The following is a 17,140-nucleotide window of genomic DNA, read 5'->3' on the forward strand; positions in this document are numbered from 1 at the left end:
CAGGGACATCAGGTAAGCTGTCTGAATGTTCCCGCCAGCACCGCATTCAAGCATGGACCAAATCTGATCCCCTGCAGCGTCCCACAGGCGCCTCTAGTAGCCCCCCCCCCCTGCATTCATTCCACCTGTAAGCTATCGTGGTTGGCGCATCGGGTACATCACCTCTGCCCCTGTTTGAATTTCCCACTCCCTTTCTGCTTCAGATGCGCGCCTCTCCCTCTCCCCATCGCTTCACTGGGGGGGTTCAGCGGTGGCGTCCGCGGGCAGCGGTGGTCACGGTGCCTTTATTATCTCTGCGGCCTCGCGGGCCCCGGGTGCGTCGCCGGTTATTGGACTCGGGTAGGAGACGCGGTGTTCACTTTCACTTTGAAAGCTCCCGCTCTGTGCACATTTCGTTCGCGCCTTCTTTAGCCCATCACAGGGCTGCTTTCTCCTTGGCGCCGTCAGGCTTCCCCTCCTAACCGCGCCTCCTTGGGCCTTCATCCAATCACGCAGCTCTGCCGCTAAGCCCGCCCACCGCTATCGATATCCTGGCGTTCTGCAGATATCGTTCTCTCCCTTCAACGGATCTCTGCTTGGGGGACACAGCGACGTCCTGCTGCACATCTGAACCTCGGTAGGCCCCTCTCTGCTATTTTCCTGAGGCCACTATTAGCTCCCCGCGGCAGTTCCTTATCAGATTCTTGCGCACATACTGCCTCAGAGTACACATATGCCCAACCCTGCAAAGGCTCTCTATTCCAGACCCGCCGCTATTCACTATGCCTGCGCGCACTGTATAAAGAAGTGGGCATCAGGTCAGTCGTCTCCCTTCTGTCCGTCCTGCAGCCCTTCTATTATGTCTGCCCCTCAGGAGCACACCGAGCCCCGTAATGAGAGCACTCCCCCAGAGTGGGCCGTTGCTATGTCTCAGTCGGTCTCTGACCTGACTAAAGTTTCTCAGTCCCTGGTCCAGGTCTTAGAACGTTTACCTCAGCTATCTACAGCCACCTGTGCGCCGATCGCCTCTCACGGTGAGTCGCCCGCACCTGACCGCAACCTTCAGACGGACAGACCAGGTAGGAGTTCTAGGAAGCGGGCTCTGTCCGGCTCTTCTTCCAGCTCACAAGATCCTTCCGCTTCTCCCAGGCTACGTTCCTCGTCTCCTTCATCAGAAGACGACCTTAGGTCAAACGATGATTCCCAATCGGGATCTGACTCAGAGGCAGACATGTCTAAAACACGAGACATGGTTGATAGTCTCATTTCGGCTATTTTCCAAATCCTCAAAATAAAACAGAAAAAAGCACCGCTTCAGGAATGCTTTGTTTCCTTTAAGCGAGCGAAACCTCCCTCTCGAACCTTTCCCAATCACAAGGAGTTCGATATTTCCTTATCCAAACACTGGGAACACCCTGAGAAACGTTTTTCAGGCCGCAAGTACTTGGATGTGCTATATCCCTTCAATGAGGATCTACTCACAAAATGGACCAAAGCTCCCGAAGTAGATCCACCAATTTCCCGTCTCTCCTCTAAGATGGTTCTATCACTTCCGGACGGTGCTTCACTTAAAGATCCAGCAGACAGACAAATAGAATCGCTGGCTAAGTCAATTTTTGATGCATCCAGCGCCTCTGTCCTATTTTCGCCTCCGCATGGGTGGCGAAAGTCATTTCAGCTTGGGCCAAAATTCTTCGCAAGGGCATCTTAGCTGCAGCCTCGCAGGATGAGCTGGCAGATCTAGCAGACCAAATTAATCATGCGGGTAAATATCTTTTGGACGCGGCCGGGTGCGTAGCAAGAGCTAACAGCCACATAGTAGCCATACGCCGCATCCTTTGGTTGAAGTCATGGAGTGCGGACACCACTTCTAAGAAGTCGCTCACCAATCTGGCATTTCTCCTTCGTCTCATTGGGGGACACAGGTACTGTGGGGTGTATGCTACCGCCATCTGGAGGCTGACACTAGGCAAACAACACAAGGTTAGCTCCTCCCCCGCCGTGTACACCCTCTCCCTGATTGCGGGCGGAAGCCAGTTTTTTTCTTAGTGTCTATGGAGGCACACGTCTGGTCCTTTTTCTCCAGACTTTTTTTGTCCATGAAGATTAGACAGGGGCAACGGTTTCTATTGAAAGGGTCTGATTTCCCCAAACCATCAACCAGGCGAGCACGTGTGAGTGTCGTCTCCACGTATCCTTTCCTGCGACGTGGGACAAATCTGGGCATTTTCCCCAGAACTTTATTTTCTTTTCTTTATTTTTTCTAAGAAGAAGAGACAGGGGCAACGGATCCTATTGAAAGGGTCCGATTTCCCCAAACCATCAACGGGCGAGCACGTGCGAGTGTCGTTTCCACGTGTCCTTTCTCGCGACGTGGGGCATGATGCCGGACCTAGCCCTGACCACCCCTTGGTAGAGAAACTATGGGCTATTCAGAGGCACAAGACGGTCCGAGCGGCCTCCACTGCTCCACCAACGCAAGACGAAGGTGCTGCAAGGAGGCGGACGATCCCTCTCCTCGGCTGAAGCTGGACGGAGTTAGGGTGCCTGCACCGTCCAGGATCCCCTCACCAGCTCCCGCTCCCTGGCCGCCCTAAAGGGCCTACCTGGATCCTGTTTTCAGCGACTCAAGGTTCGGGCGTGCGGGGGGCTCCTGGGCAGCAGCGGCAGGCAGCGGTGTGCGTCTCCCTAGGGCCTCCTCGTATCCAGAGGAAGAGTAGCAGTTCTTGCGTCAGCCGCCGCGGCGCGCCGCCGCAGCATTTCACGGTGCCACGGGCAGGGGAGAAAAATTTAGCCCCCGGTCTTTTTGCCACTGTTAGGCCGTGGCGCGCCATCGCCGCCGCAGCATTTCACGGCGCCGCGGGGGAGAAAAATTTAGCCCCCGACTTTTTTGCCACTTTTAGGCCACGGCACGCCATCGCCGACGCCGCCCTTGCTGGCGTAGGCCGCGGCAGAAGTACCGCCCTCGGCGCGATGCATCACTTCCGGTGGCCCGCCCCTTGGAGCGCTGGGCGGGCGCCGGATAAATCCAGGCCCCGGCTTTAGTGCGGGATAGGCCGCGACCAGGAAAGAGGTCGGCTTACCCCACGGAGACACAGAAGGTCGGGCACGCAGTCGGGGGGCACAGGTCGGGTAAGTGCAGGCTGCGGAGACCACTAAAACAGTAAGGGGGCCTCTCCTCCCCCACCCCTCCCCTCCCATATAGGAGAGAGAAAAAAAAAGCATCTTTTGGTTTGGATATATAAAACGCCTAGCAGGCTCAATATGGCCGGGAAAGGGAAGGCGCACACTTTTCTTTACGCTGCATGCACTTCTTGTAAGGCCCCGTTTCCACGAGTGCAGAGCGCCAAAGTGTGCGAGGCCTGCGACTCCGAACGTGCCCAGGAGCCTCCCTCGGTGACTGAATCCAGAGAAACGAATCCTCCGGAATGGACGCTATCATCCCAGTCTATGGCTTCGCTTACAAAGGCGATCGAGTCCCTTCACGCCCCAAAGGGAGGCAAGGATAGTGGCTCGCTTATCTGGGAAGGGTCCTCCACCTCACAGGAACCTTCGGCCTGCAGAGGCCGTTCCCATGCCAGACAGAGGCGAAGGAAACGAACCCATACGAGGTCTCCCGGCTTATCCGATGCCTCGGCATCGGGTAGTTCAGCATCACACTCCCTTTCACTAGCGAGCGGGAGCGGGCAGAGTTTGGATCGTGACTCAGACGAGCCACTTGATCTAGATACCCCGGGATGCCGGGAGACAGTGGACAACCTCATTGAAGCTGTCAATCAAACTCTGGGGATTGAAGATGATGCTACCTTGGCCGCGAGCCATAAGATAGCCTTTAAGTGGGCCAAGCACCCGCATAGAGTTTTTGGCACTCACCCATAATTTGAGGATGTAGTGCAGTGCCACAGAGAACGCCCAGACAAGCGCTTCTCGGGTCAGAAACCTATAGAGGCGAGATACCCATTTGCCCCGGAACTCTGTAAGAAATGGGCAGAATCCCCAGTGGTGGACCCGCCAGTATCAAGCCAGGCCTCGAAGTCCTTGTCGGTGCCTAGCGGCTCGTCCATTAAGGACCCCACAGATCGGCTCATAGAGGGTTTGGCGCGATCAGTTTTTGAGGCATCAGGTTCGGCGCTCACCCCTTCGTTCGCGGCGACGTGGGTAGCCAAGGCCATGATGTCATGGTCAGAGTCTTTGAATAATGCCTTGCAGGATAGAGGACTACCTGCGGAGGTGTCTGAGGTCGCAAGTCAGATTGCTATGGCTGGAGACTACTTAATGCGTCTTTGGATGCGGCTAATTGTGCAGCATTTGCGGCTGCTAACGCGATAGCCATTTGGAGAGCCCTCTGGTTGAGAACTTGGCGAGCCAATTCAATTTCCAAGAAGTCCTTGACTTCCTTGCCCTATCAGGGAGGCCGCCTGTTCGGGGAGAAGTTAGATCGGCTCATCTCCGATGCGACAGGAGGGAAAAGTAGCTTCCTCCCGCAGCAAAAGGCGAAACAGCCTTTTCGTCAGGTCCCGACACGTTTTCGAGTTTTTCGCAACACCGGATGGATGGCAGCAGCCAGTTCGACCGGCCCACCTCGCTTCAACCAGGATAGGGAGCGACAGGTCTCAAACCCATACCGGTGGGAAGGATGCGCGCTCGCCAGCCGTGGTCGAGAGGAGCCAGGACCCAGAGGCCCTCAGCCAAATGACTCGGAGTCTTTGGTAGGCGACAGCAGCAGGGTGGGGGGCTGCCTGCTCCTTTTTCGCCATATCTGGGCCAAGGTAGCACACGACTTGTGGGTGGTAGAACTGGTGACTTCAAGGTACAAGATAGAGTTCATCAGGTACCCTCCACCACGGTTTTTTCTCTCCCAACTTCCCAAGCACTGCTAGGGGCCATCGATTCACTCCTAGACAACGGAGTTATTGTTCCCGTACCAGAGCACGAAAAAGCTGAAGGTTTTTATTCCAATCTGTTCGCGGTCCCCAAAAAAGACGGGACGATCAGACCAGTTTTGGACCTGAAGCTCTTAAACAGGTTCATCAGAGTCAAACATTTCAGGATGGAATCTCTCCGTTCTGTTATATCAGCCATGGAGCAGGGAGAGTACTTAGCCTTCCTCCGCATCAAAAGTTTCTTCGGTTCGCCATCAATGGGCGACATTTTCAATTCGATCAATATGAAATCCAACCTATAATTATCAAGTGCCTTTTAACAATACAAAATCCCGTCCGTCCCATAGGTAGTATGAATTACCCCGAGGCAGAAACAGCACTATGCACAAACATAATAAAAACATTTATTTATTGAATCATTAAAAAACAATCAAACATGGAAATCCTCTATTATCAGACACGTAAATTGCTATATGAATCCAAAAGATCGATAATATTGGACAAAGAAGAGATCATTAAATGCTAAACAATGGATAAAAATAATATGGAAAAAATTTCAAGAGGAAAGCCAAATAAATAATTGTTAAACATTCAGCTCAAATCGCAATCATAGTTATTACTGATAAATAAATTATTTATGGTATGATGTCCATGAGGAGCCTTTTCTAATTCAGTAATAACTATGATTGCGATTTGAGCTGAATGTTTACAATTATTTATTTGGCTTTCCTCTTGTTATTATTATTTCCATATTATTTTTCGTGATGGCCGTCTTACACTTGAGGGGCATAGTCGTCTTGCCATATTTAGACGACCTCTTGGTGAAGGGTCCCTCGTTTCGGGCGTGCAAGGAGAATGTCAGCATTACACTGGATACACTCTCCCGCTTAGGTTGGTTGGTCAACAGGAAGAAATCATCTCTGGTCCCAGCTCGGATGATTGTTTTTCTAGGAATGGTCTTCGATACCTCCTAAGGGTTGGTAAGTCTACCTCAAAACAAGGCCGTAGCGCTCCGACAGGGAGTCCTGAAGCTCCAGCAGCCGGTCCCTCACACCATTTGTTTTGGGATGAGGATACTGGGGAAGATGGTGGCAGCAATGGAAGCAATTCCGTTTGCTCAATTTCATCTTCGACCCCTACAGCACGCTCTTGTCAGCCTGGGACAAGAATCCGTTCACCCTCGATCAGCGATGCCGGCTATCCTCTCAGGTCAGGCAATCGCTGGAGTGGTGGACGACCAGATCCTCCCTTCTTCAGGGGAAGCCGTTTCCCCCAGTGGTCACGACCGACGCCAGTCTCCTCGGCTGGGGAGCGGTTTTTCGCCACCACACGGCACAAGGCCAGTGGTCGCAACAGGAAGCTCGTCTTCCGATAAACTTGTTGGAAATACGAGCGATCTGGCAGGCGCTGCAGCATTTCCAGTACCTCCTAGCAGGACGGCCCATTCGGTTACAGTCAGGCAACGCCACGGCTGTGGCTTAAGTAAATCATTGGGGGGCAGGCGCAGCAGGGCAACCATGCGCGAGATAGCACAGGTGCTTCATTGGGCTGAGAAGAACCAGTCGATAATTTCGGCAGTCTACATCCCAGGCCGTAGAAAATTGGGCAGCGGACTTCCTCAGCCGACAAGAGGTCGTGGCTGGGGAATGGGCCCTGCACCCCGAGGTCTTCCAGCAAATTTGCCAACGGTGGGGAACACCGGATGTGGACCTGATGGCATCCAGAACGAACGCCAAGGTGCCTGTGTTCGTCGCTCGGTCACGAGACCCACGAGCGTTCGGGGTGGATGCGTTGGTCTTACCATGGAACCAGTTTCGCCTTCCATACCTGTTTCCTCCATTGCTTCAGAGGGTCATCAGGAAGATCAAAGCAGAGGGGGTCCCAGCAATTCTGCTGGCACCAGACTGGCCCCGACGGGCGTGGTACGCAGATCTTGTGCGGCTGCTCACCGACGTCCCATGGCGACTACCAGAGCACCCAGATCTACTGCACCAGGGACCGATCTTCCACCCGAAGTCGGGGGCCCTGTGTTTGACGGCATGGCCGTTGAATCTTGGATTCTAACTTAAGCAGGTTTTGAGCGTGAGGTGGTCGCCACAATGGTTAGCGCCAGGAAACCGACCTCAGCGAGAATTTACCATCACACCTGGAAAATTTTCTTCACTTGGTGTCGAGAGCGGGGTCATTCGCCCCTGACGTTCTCTATTCCCAACATCTTGGCCTTTCTTCAATCAGACCTAGACTCGGGGCTGGCCCTGAGCTCCCTTAGGAGACAGATATCGGCACTGTCCGTCCTGTTCCACCGAAAGATTGCTGCTAATATGCAGGTAAAGACCTTCATCCAGGGAGTCTCTCATCTAGTACCCCCTATAAGGCGCCGATGGACACCTGGGATCTTAACCTGGTCCTGAGCGTTCTGCAGGAAGTGCCCTTCGAGCCGCTGCAGGATATTTCTTTATCGTTCCTATCTTGGAAGGTGGTATGTTTGGTAGCCATTACCTCCGTTAGGCGAGTTTTGGAGTTGGCGGCCCTATCTTGCCGAGCACCTTTTCTCGTTTTCCACAAGGATAAGGTGGTGCTTAGACCAGCTCCCCCCTTTCTTCCGAAGGTGGTGTCCTCTTTTCACATCAATGAGGATATTGTCTTGCCTTCATTCTGTTCGGCATCGGTGCATCGCGTAGAGAAAGCTCTTCACACCTTAGACTTGGTGAGAGCACTCAGGAGGTACGTGTCGCGGACGGCACCTTTTCGCCAGACTGATACGCTGTTCGTGCTCCCTGAGGGGCGCAGGAGGGAGCTCGCGGCCTCAAAGGCGACCATAGCCAGATGGATCCGTTTAACTATTCAGGAGGCCTATCATATCAGAGGTGCGTCAGTTCCAGCAGGGATCAAAGCGCATTCTACTCGGGCAATGGGCGCATCTTGGGCGCTTCGGCATCAGGCCTCGGCGGAACAGGTATGCAACGCAGCAACCTGGTCCAGCCTGCACACATTTATTAAACATTACAGTATCCATACTCAGGCTTCGGCGGATGCGAGCCTGGGTAGAAGGATACTCCAAGCAGCAGTGGCGCACCTTTGAACAACAGAGGTGCATGCAGCTTGGATCGGTGAGTCAATCTCCCACCCAGGGACTGCTTTAGGACATCCCACAGTACCTGTGTCCCCCAATGAGGCGAAGGAGAAACATGGATTTTTGTGAGTACTCACCATAAAATCCTTTTCTCCGAGACGCTCATTGGGGGACACAGCACCCACCCGGTTGGCTCGTGTTTGTTTAATGTGCCTTTTTTTCGTAAGTATCAGGGTGGTCCCTTGCCAGACATATTGTTTACTGCATTATGGCTGATTGTTGTTCTCCTACTGCTTTTACACTAAACTGGCTTCCGCCCACAATCAGGGCGAGGGTGTATACGGCGGGGGAGCTAACCTTGTGTTGTTTGCCTAGTGTCAGCCTCCAGATGGCGGTAGCATACACCCCACAGTACCTGTGTCCCCCCAATGAGTGTCTCGGAGAAAAGGATTTTACGGTGAGTACTCACAAAAATCCATGTTTCACGGCTCTAGGCTCTTTGGCGCCAAGCTGGATCAGATAATTTCGGATGCCACTGATGGTAAAAGTACCTCCCTTCCTCAGTCCTGGCCTAGAAGGTTTTTCAACAGAAAAGCTTCTCGGCCGTTTAGGTCCTTTCGTCCCTTCTCTTCCACAGAAGGTTTATCCCAGCAGGACCGGCCCTCCACTTCCAGAGACCGGAGAAAACCATCATATAAACCCGCTCTCCGCTGGAGATCAAGAGGTCAGCCATCCAGGTCTTCAGGCTCCCGGTCCGGCAGATTTTCATCCAAGTGACGGGTCACCCCCACCTGGAAATTCTTCCAGGGTGGGAGGCAGACTTTCCTCCTTCAGGGACGCATGGCTATCCGTTGACGACGCTTGGGTCAGGGAAATCATTGTATCCGGTTACAAGATCGAATTTTCCTCCCCCCCCAAACAGACGCTTCTTCCTGTCTCGACCCCCAAGACAGCGGTCCCAGATTCCAGGGTTCCTTCAGGCCGTCTCCTCCCTTCTTTCTGCCGGAGTTATCGTTCCCGTTTCTTCAAACGAACGGTTTTCAGGTTTTTACTCGAATCTCTTCGTAATCCCGAAAAAAGACGGCTCCCTTCGTCCAATCTTGGACCTTTTAAGTTGCTCAATCGCCACGTGAGGATCCTCCACTTCCAAATGGAGTCCCTGCGCTCAGTGATAGCCTCAATGGAACCCGGAGAGTTCCTCTGCTCTGTGGACATTCAGGATGCCTATCTTCACATTCCTGTTAGTTTGCAACATCAAAGTTACCTCCGCTTTGCGATTCAGGAAAATCACTATCAGTTCACGGCCCTTCCCTTCAGCCTAGCCTCCGCTCCCCGGGTTTTCACGAAGGTGATGGCGACAGTTATGGCCATCCTTCGCTCCAGGGGGATCCACATCATCCCTTATCTGGACGATCTCTTGATCAAGGGCTCGTCTCGCCAAGACTGCCTTCAGAGTCTTCAGATAACCCTGGATACTCTCAACCGCCTCGGATGGATAGTCAACAAAGAGAAGTCCATCCTGCTCCCTACTCAGCGTCTGACCTTTTTGGGCATGGAATTCGACGAGAATCTAGCCCGGGTGTTTCTACCGAGGGACAAATTTTCAGCCCGTTGCAAGGGAATCCGATCTCTGAAACGCTCAAGGCCCATTCCCCTTCGGTCCTGCATGAGGACCCTGGGGAAGATGATAGCCTCCATGGAAGCAGTGCCTTTCGCACAATTTCACACTCGCCCGCTCCAGCTGTCCCTCCTTTCAGCCTGGGACAAGACCTCTGTATCTCTGGATCACCCCCATTCTCCTGCCTCTCAGAGTAAGGCAGTCCCTGACTTGCTGGACGTTACCGTCGTCAGTTCTCCAGGGAAGGTCCTTTCCTACCGCCTCAGTGGAAAGTCATCACCACCGATGCCAGTCTTCTAGGATGGTGGGCGGTTTTCCATCGGAAAACGGCCCAAGGGCGCTGGGACGCCCAGGAGACTCTGCTTCCCATCAACCTTCTGGAGATCAGAGCGATCTTCCTTGCCCAACTTCCTTGCCAGCCTCTTCTCGTGGGCAAACCAGTCCGCATTCAATCGGACAACGCCACGGCCGTGGCGTACATAAACCATCAGGGCGATACTCACAGCAGGCAAGTAATGACAGAAGTGGCAAAGATTCTGCGCTGGGCAGAGCGTTATGTTCCGGCGATCTCCGCCGTCCACATTCCAGGGGTGGAAAATTGGGCAGCCGATTTTCTAAGTCGCCAGGGCCTAGCATCAGGTGAATGGTCCCTTCACCCCACAGTCTTCAATCAGATTTGCCAGCGTTGGGGCACCCCGGACGGCGATCTCATGGCATCGCGGATGAATCACAAAGTTCCTTGTTTCGTAGCCAGGTCCAGGGACCCTCTAGCCATCAGTTGCGACGCCCTGGTAATTCCGTGGTCTCAGTTCCAATTTCCTTACCTGTTGCCGCCCCTTGCCTTGATCCCAAGGGTGGTCAAGAAGATAAAATCAGAAGGCATCCCAGTAATTCTAGTGGCTCCAGACTGGCCAAGACGTCCTTGGTACGCGGAACTGGTGAACATGCTCGCGGACGTTCCCTGGAGGCTTCCAGATCGTCCAGATCTTCTCTATCAAGGCCCCCTTTACCACTAGAATTCTCCAGTCTGAGTGTAACGGCATGGCCGTTGAGGCCACAATTCTGAGAGACTCAGGTTTTTCCAACCAGGTTATCCAGACCATGATTAGAGCTAGGAAAACAGCCTCCTTTCGCATTTACCATCGGTACTGGAAGGCTTTTTTCCGTTGGTTCGATGACAACAATGTTTTTCCGTGTCTTTCTCCATTCCATCCATTCTTGGCTTCCTCCAGTCTGGCTTAGGTGCAGGCCTGTCCCTCAGTACCCTCAAGGGCCAAGTATCTGCTCTGTCGATTCTTTTCCAGAGGGATCTGGCCCCCTTGCCGCAAGTTATAACCTTTCTCCAGGGAGTTGCCCACGTGGCGCCTCATCATTCTCTGATAGATCCGTGGGACCTCAATCTCGTTCTTGGCACTCTTCAAAAGGTGCCGTTCGAGCCTATTCAGGACATCCCTCTGTCCCTTCTCTCATGGAAGGTAACCTTTCTGATCGCCATTACATCCTTTAGGAGAGTTTCTGAGCTGGCGGCTTTCTCCTTACCTAATCCTCCATCAGGATAAGGTCGTTCTCGGGCCAGTTCCCTCCTTCATTCCAAAGGTGGTATTCCCTTTCCACATTAATGAAGATATCGTACTTCCTTCTTTTTGTCCTGCGCCGCTCCACAACCTGGATGTAGTGAGAGCCTTGCAGGTTTACCTTGCCAGGACCGCTTTGTTTCGTCAATCCGATTCCCTGCTTGTCATCTCTGAAGGTCGCCGAAAAGAGCAGCACGGTGGCTCAGTGGTTACTCAGCTGGAGTCCTGGGTTCGAATCCCACCTAGGACAACATCTGCAAGGAGTTTGTATGTTCTCCCCGTGTTTGCGTGGGTTTCCTCTGGGCACTCCTGTTTCCTCCCACACTCCAAAGACATACTGATAGGGAATTTAGATTGTGAGCCCCATCGGGGACAGTGATGAAAATGTGTGCAAAACTGTAAAGCGCTGCGGAATATGTTAGCGCTATATAAAAATAAAGATTATTATTAAAGAGCTTCCGGCATCCAAATCCACAATTGCTTGCTGGATTTGTTCTACCATTCTGGAAGCTTACAGCCTTCAGGAGAAACGGCCCCCTCCGGGAGTGAGAGCCCACTCCTCCCGGCCTGTAGAGGCTTCTTGGGCGGTTCAACACCAGGCTTCGGCTTTACAACTTTGCAGAGCCGCGACCTGGTCGTCTTTGCACACGTTTGCGAGGTTCTACAGGGTTCATACCCAGGCCTCGTCTGATTCAGCTCTTGGTAGGAAGGTGCTGCAGGCGGCGGTAGCTCGTCGGCCGACCTAAACCCTTCCTTTTCATTCCTTATTGCTGTTCCCACCCTCGGGACTGCTTTGGAACGTCCCATGGTAATCTGTGTCCCCCAATAAGGCGATAAAGAAAGAGGGATTTTTGGGTTCTTACCGTAAAATCTTTCTTGGAGCCTTCATTGGGGGACACAGCACCCTCCCTGTTTAAGTTGTACCGTGTTGGGTCTTCAAGTCCCTTGTTGGGTTGGTACATATTTTGAGAGTTTTGGTTGCTTCTCCTACTGCTTTCTCACCAACAGAGGTACTTGGTGCCTGTCGGTGGGTGTATACTGCCGGGGAGGAGCTAATTTTCTTGTTTTGCATAGTGTCAGCCTCCTAGCAGCAGCATACACCCATGGTAATCTGTGTCCCCCAATGAAGGCTCCAACAAAGATTTTATGGTAAGAACCCAAAAATCCCTCTTTTCTATGTGATTATTTACATATCTGATCATTGGTGTTATTATTACCTTCTAACCATGTAGTTGGTCCACCAGCTGGCTTTTCCTTCTTTGACTGAGTACAGATGATATTTGTAGCATTCAGATGGAGAGCGCGCACACACACCCTTCACATGGTCTCAGGCAGACAGCAGAGTTCACATAGCCGACGGTCAGATGTGAGGCTGAGCCGGCCAATGAGCAAGTTCCCATAGCCGACGGTCAGATGTGAGTCTGAGCCGGCCAATGACCGTTCTAACCAGAGATGATGATCACAGGGTGATGTTCTATGCAGCTGTATGCTTGTGCTATGGCCAAAAGCACCCTGTAATCTGTGACTCCTGGCTTTTACTCACCGTAACTGAAGAAGATTACTGCGGGCTCTCGGCCATAATGCACACAGACTGATGCATAGTATTTCGCTGTGTACCTGCATCATATGAATGCTCTGACTGGCACGTCATTGTTAGCAGCGCTTTTGACTATAAGCCAGTCAGAGCATTCTGATGCAGACACAGATCTCTTCCTCAGTATCTGTGAGTAGCAGCCAGCAGGCTGAATTTTTTTTTTATATACTCTGAAAAAAGAAAACGGAAGGGAACATCTTTTGGGATCGGCATTAACATTAGTTGTATGCATATTTGTTTCTGGTAAGTGGTCCTTGCCGTAACTCTTGTTAAATTCCTGTCTTTATACAGGGTGATCCTCGTACAACATCCACTGGCTGTTACCTGATGTAACCAGTCTCTCCAGTGTTTTCTGCCAGAGTTATTTTTATACCTTTTACGCGTTGTTTAGTTGCACATATAAGGAGCAAACTACTGCCAGACATGTTTGCAAAGGTGTGTATATGTGTGTATATATATATATATATATATATATATATATATATATATATATACACACACTTTGATTATTGTTCTCTCTGTGGTTTTATTAACACTATTCCTCTCACCGAGGGTGCAAGTTTAAGTTTTAGCTTTCATATGGGAGAACTCTTGTGAAGGAAAAGGTGTCGCTTGTATGCACAAAATTATGTTTTATGATTAATTTTACAGTTGAATGACAATTTACTTTTAGCATTTGATACGTTTTATAGGACTCCATATATCTACTTGGAGGTGTTCTACAAATAAGAGAAATGTTCACATTGTAAAGCAATCAGTGGCAACTAATTTTGGCCATGTCTACCTCTGTTGTAGATTATCTTGACAAGTAGGAATGACCAAATGTAAGCATCTTAAGTGTGATGTATTCTTCTTTGCCTTCTGGCACATGTAGAATTGCAAACTTTTTGATTCTGAAATTCTCAGCCTGTAAACTTACAGCCAAGTTATGTGTCATAACCTGTAGACAAGATGCACGGCACTCTGCCCTGCATGCAAGTGTAAGGTATCACCCTGTGGTGTAGACAGTAGAAGAACCCCAGTGCTCCAATAATGCAAATTTAGAAAATGTTAATGTGCAGGAAATCGAAAATTAAATGTGATCTTTCAGTTCATATCCCCTGACCTTTCTTGAACATGTGGGTTGCTAAGCAGAGAATTATGAAAAACTGTCATCAAGATGAGAGCGCCCGCCTCGAGCGATGGACGTCACATCTAGTGACTGTGCTGTCTGAGGATATAGGACAAAATGTCAAATGGGTTATTTTACATCGCCTGCATATTCTTCTAAATCTGAATAATTGGAGGCTGAAATTTTTCTATTGGCTGTCTGCTTGATAGTTATATAAAGATGCATTGTCAAATAATGTGTTGCTGTAAAAAGGATCATCCAGGACTTTTGTGTTTTATTTCTTATGGGGCTAAGAACTTACAGGCAGGTAGCCATCAACTACTTGCTTGTTATGCCCAAAGCCAATCTTTGCTGGCTCAGAGCAGTCCCGGACCACTCCTATGGCTTGCATTGACGTCACGTTTACAGAGGCAGTTTCTCTCTCTTCTGCTCTGCTCCTTTTGACAGAGCGTTACTTTCAATGTCATACAGATTGACCGCTAGTTTCCCACTGTTTAACTTCAGGGAAACGGCTAACTATTAGCTTGACGTTTCTTCATCAGAGCAGATAAAGCAGCAGAATTGCTGGCTGGAGCGGTCCGTGAACACTCTGAGCTGGCAGAGTAGCACTGGGCAGAACAGTTAGCAGCTACCTGCCTGTAAGTTCTTATCCCCGTAAAAATAATAAAATACAAAAGTCCTGGCTAAACCCCTTCAAATTGTGCCCATGTGTATGAGTTCAGCTGCACCTGTTTGCAAGCACCCAACAAAAAATGTTGGAAAACTAAAGGGTGCAATGTAGATTTTTTTTTTTTTTTTTTTTTCTCTCTCATTGTAAGAGATCTTTGAATTCTGTAGAAAGAGTATTGGGGCAATGAAAGTGGTCAATTGTGTTTTTCTCAATCTTGAACTACATAAAGAACCTAAAATTTACCTAAAGATTTACCAACCTGCATTTATTTAAGAAAAGTTCCTGATCTTGTTTACCATGATGTTTCTGCACAGGTTTTTTCTTTTTGTTCACTAACCATTGTCACAAAGAGTCATATTGAGACCTTTTATATTGCCATTAACTGTTTACCAGCTGGCAGTCCAAGACTTGTGCTTTGTATAAGGGGGAGTATTGCTTCCAGTGTATTTTACATGAACAAGCACACTTGGCTTCAGAACACCAGATGAATAAACTTTGTAACGATGCTCTCTAAAAAGGAACATGTGAGCTGCTCAAATCACAGGCAGGTGCCAACTCCTGCACATTCAACACCAAGGTTTTACTATGAAACAATGTAGTCTTTAAAGAGAAATGCATATATAGAAGTGTGGCCGGGAACCAGGTGACCAGTCCAAGAGGAAGGTTCCCAACCCCTCAGCTAACAAGTGTCTTCTTATAGACCCACAAACTTGTGAGCTGAGCAGATAGGAAGAAGCCTGCTGGGACATACATTTTGGACGAGTCATCTCGAAATGCGTTTCAGAGCAAATCGAACTTGTTTGTGATACCAGAGCTGGTCTCTTGATTCATATTTCCCATAGTGCAGGGCACTTTATTTGACAGACAGGTTCCATTTAACTTGGTTCCAGAGTTGAAATCCTGTGGAAGGCACTTTTTTTTGTTTATTTTTTTTAGATGTTATCATTTACTGCGTTGCATCCAGAGACTCAGTGTAGACGTACATTTGAAAAAGACCTCCACTTTAGGACTACGTTACTAACTTTATTCGTCCTGTTTTGAAAGTAATTGATCTTTGCTTCAGTCTTAAGTAACACATTATTATAGTGAACTGCTCCCCTGATTTAAAAAAAAAAAAAAAAAAAATCTGATTAGATTTCGAGGCATCACACACTTAAATTACTAGTGCTGCCTGGATTACAGTTTAATTGTCTATGCAAAAAAAGTTGAGGCGACCGTTGTAAATAATTATGTCCTACACTCTCTGTAATGGTTTGGAGAAGGTTTTTCATGTAATGATGTGCATCTGGTAACCTTCAGTTCAGTGATCAGGGAAGAAAATATCCTACCTTTATAAACAATACTATTTTTTTGTTACGATGAGGCAGAATTGATCCATTCTTACTGTCAATAACATGAAAGTCTGCAATAAATGTTCTATCCAAGCATTCTTCAACTTATTATATTTTGTGATTTGCATTATTGCACCTTTCATAGAAATTTTATTTTTTGAAGTGGTATTCCAGGTATAAACAAGCGCCTACAAAAATATTGTTGCGAGTCCTATTCCTGTCTCTCACAAGTTGCTAGAATGGGTGGCAGCCCCAATATCACTGACTGTGCACAGATGATGATTTTCAGTGGTGCAGCTGCCAAGCATGCACACGGTCACATTATGAAAACTCCATGAGATATTGAAAAGCGGAGTACTTCCCTATTCAAACAGCTGCTTGCAGCCATTGTGTGGGATCCCTGTGTTAGGGTGCCTTTACACATAGCGACGCACCAGCGATCCCGACAACGAAACGACCTGGTAAGGATCGCTGGTACGTCGCTACATGGTCGCTAATAAGCTGTCAAACAGGCATCTACTCAACGCAGCAACGATCCGGAGATCCATGTAACGACCTCGGCGGTCGTTGGGACCTTGTCACACAGCGTCAAACACAGAGATGCATGCGGGACACAAACAATCAAAAAATGGCCCAGGACATTTGAGCACAATCAGCGATATCGCAGCGGGAGGCCGGTCGCCGCTATGTGTCACATGTAGCGAGATCGCTGGAGAAGTCACTGTTGCGTCACAAAACCTGTGACATTTCAGCGATCTCGCTAATGATCTCACTATGTGTGAAGTACCCCTTACAACTCTCACAGATCCTTGTGATAATTAACAAGGTATTTCCTGTTTTTAAGAGTCAGGAGTGGTTTTTCACCCACTCTCCCCAAACGGTTTATGGTCATTTTGTTCTCTGAAAGATGTCCTCCACATCGTTACTTACAAATTCGTTGCTCCCTGGCTGAAAAAAATGCTTCTTTATTTAATATGTAAATGAGGTTTAAAAGAGAGTGCTCCCCAAAATACAATTTAATCAATAGATTGTGGAATATTAAGAAGTTCCCCAATTCAGTGTTAAACAAAAAAAAAAAAAAATCCTGTGCTGAGAATTTTATAAATGTGCCCTTGCTATATACTGTGTAATGGCTGAGTCCAACCATGTAAGACTATGTGCACACTATGTGGTTTTTGCTGCGGATCTGCAGCAGTTCCGTAGTGTACAGTAGCATGTAAGTCTGTGTATTTACAATCTGCTGTGCACATGCTGCGGATTTTTAACTGCGGAAAAGCTGCGGTTTTGAATCCGCAGAAAGAAATGAC

The 17,140-nt window shown here is 49.4% G+C and overlaps 2 protein-coding genes across 2 annotated transcripts in view; both read left to right on the top strand.

Moving 5' to 3' along the window:
- The window catches only part of LMNB2 (lamin B2), a 148,982-nt gene extending 133,041 nt beyond the window's left edge, over positions 1 to 15,941 (top strand). The window contains exon 12 of the mRNA XM_073545097.1: positions 13,013 to 15,941. Coding sequence (XP_073401198.1) covers positions 13,013 to 13,054 — 42 coding nt within the window. The 3' untranslated portion in view covers positions 13,055 to 15,941. The remainder of the gene's footprint in view (positions 1 to 13,012) is intronic.
- On the top strand, positions 9,802 to 12,066 carry LOC141051234 (uncharacterized). Its single transcript, XM_073548109.1, has 2 exons — positions 9,802 to 10,190; positions 10,738 to 12,066. The coding sequence occupies exons 1-2, from the start codon at positions 9,855 to 9,857 to the stop codon at positions 11,110 to 11,112; spliced, it is 711 nt and encodes a 236-aa protein (XP_073404210.1). The 5' UTR covers positions 9,802 to 9,854; the 3' UTR covers positions 11,113 to 12,066.
- Positions 15,942 to 17,140: the final 1,199 nt, after the last annotated feature.

Source organism: Dendrobates tinctorius, unplaced genomic scaffold, assembly GCF_039654945.1.
Source record: "Dendrobates tinctorius isolate UK_male_01 unplaced genomic scaffold, ASM3965494v1 ptg000011l, whole genome shotgun sequence".
In the NCBI taxonomy this organism is placed as follows: domain Eukaryota; kingdom Metazoa; phylum Chordata; class Amphibia; order Anura; family Dendrobatidae; genus Dendrobates; species Dendrobates tinctorius.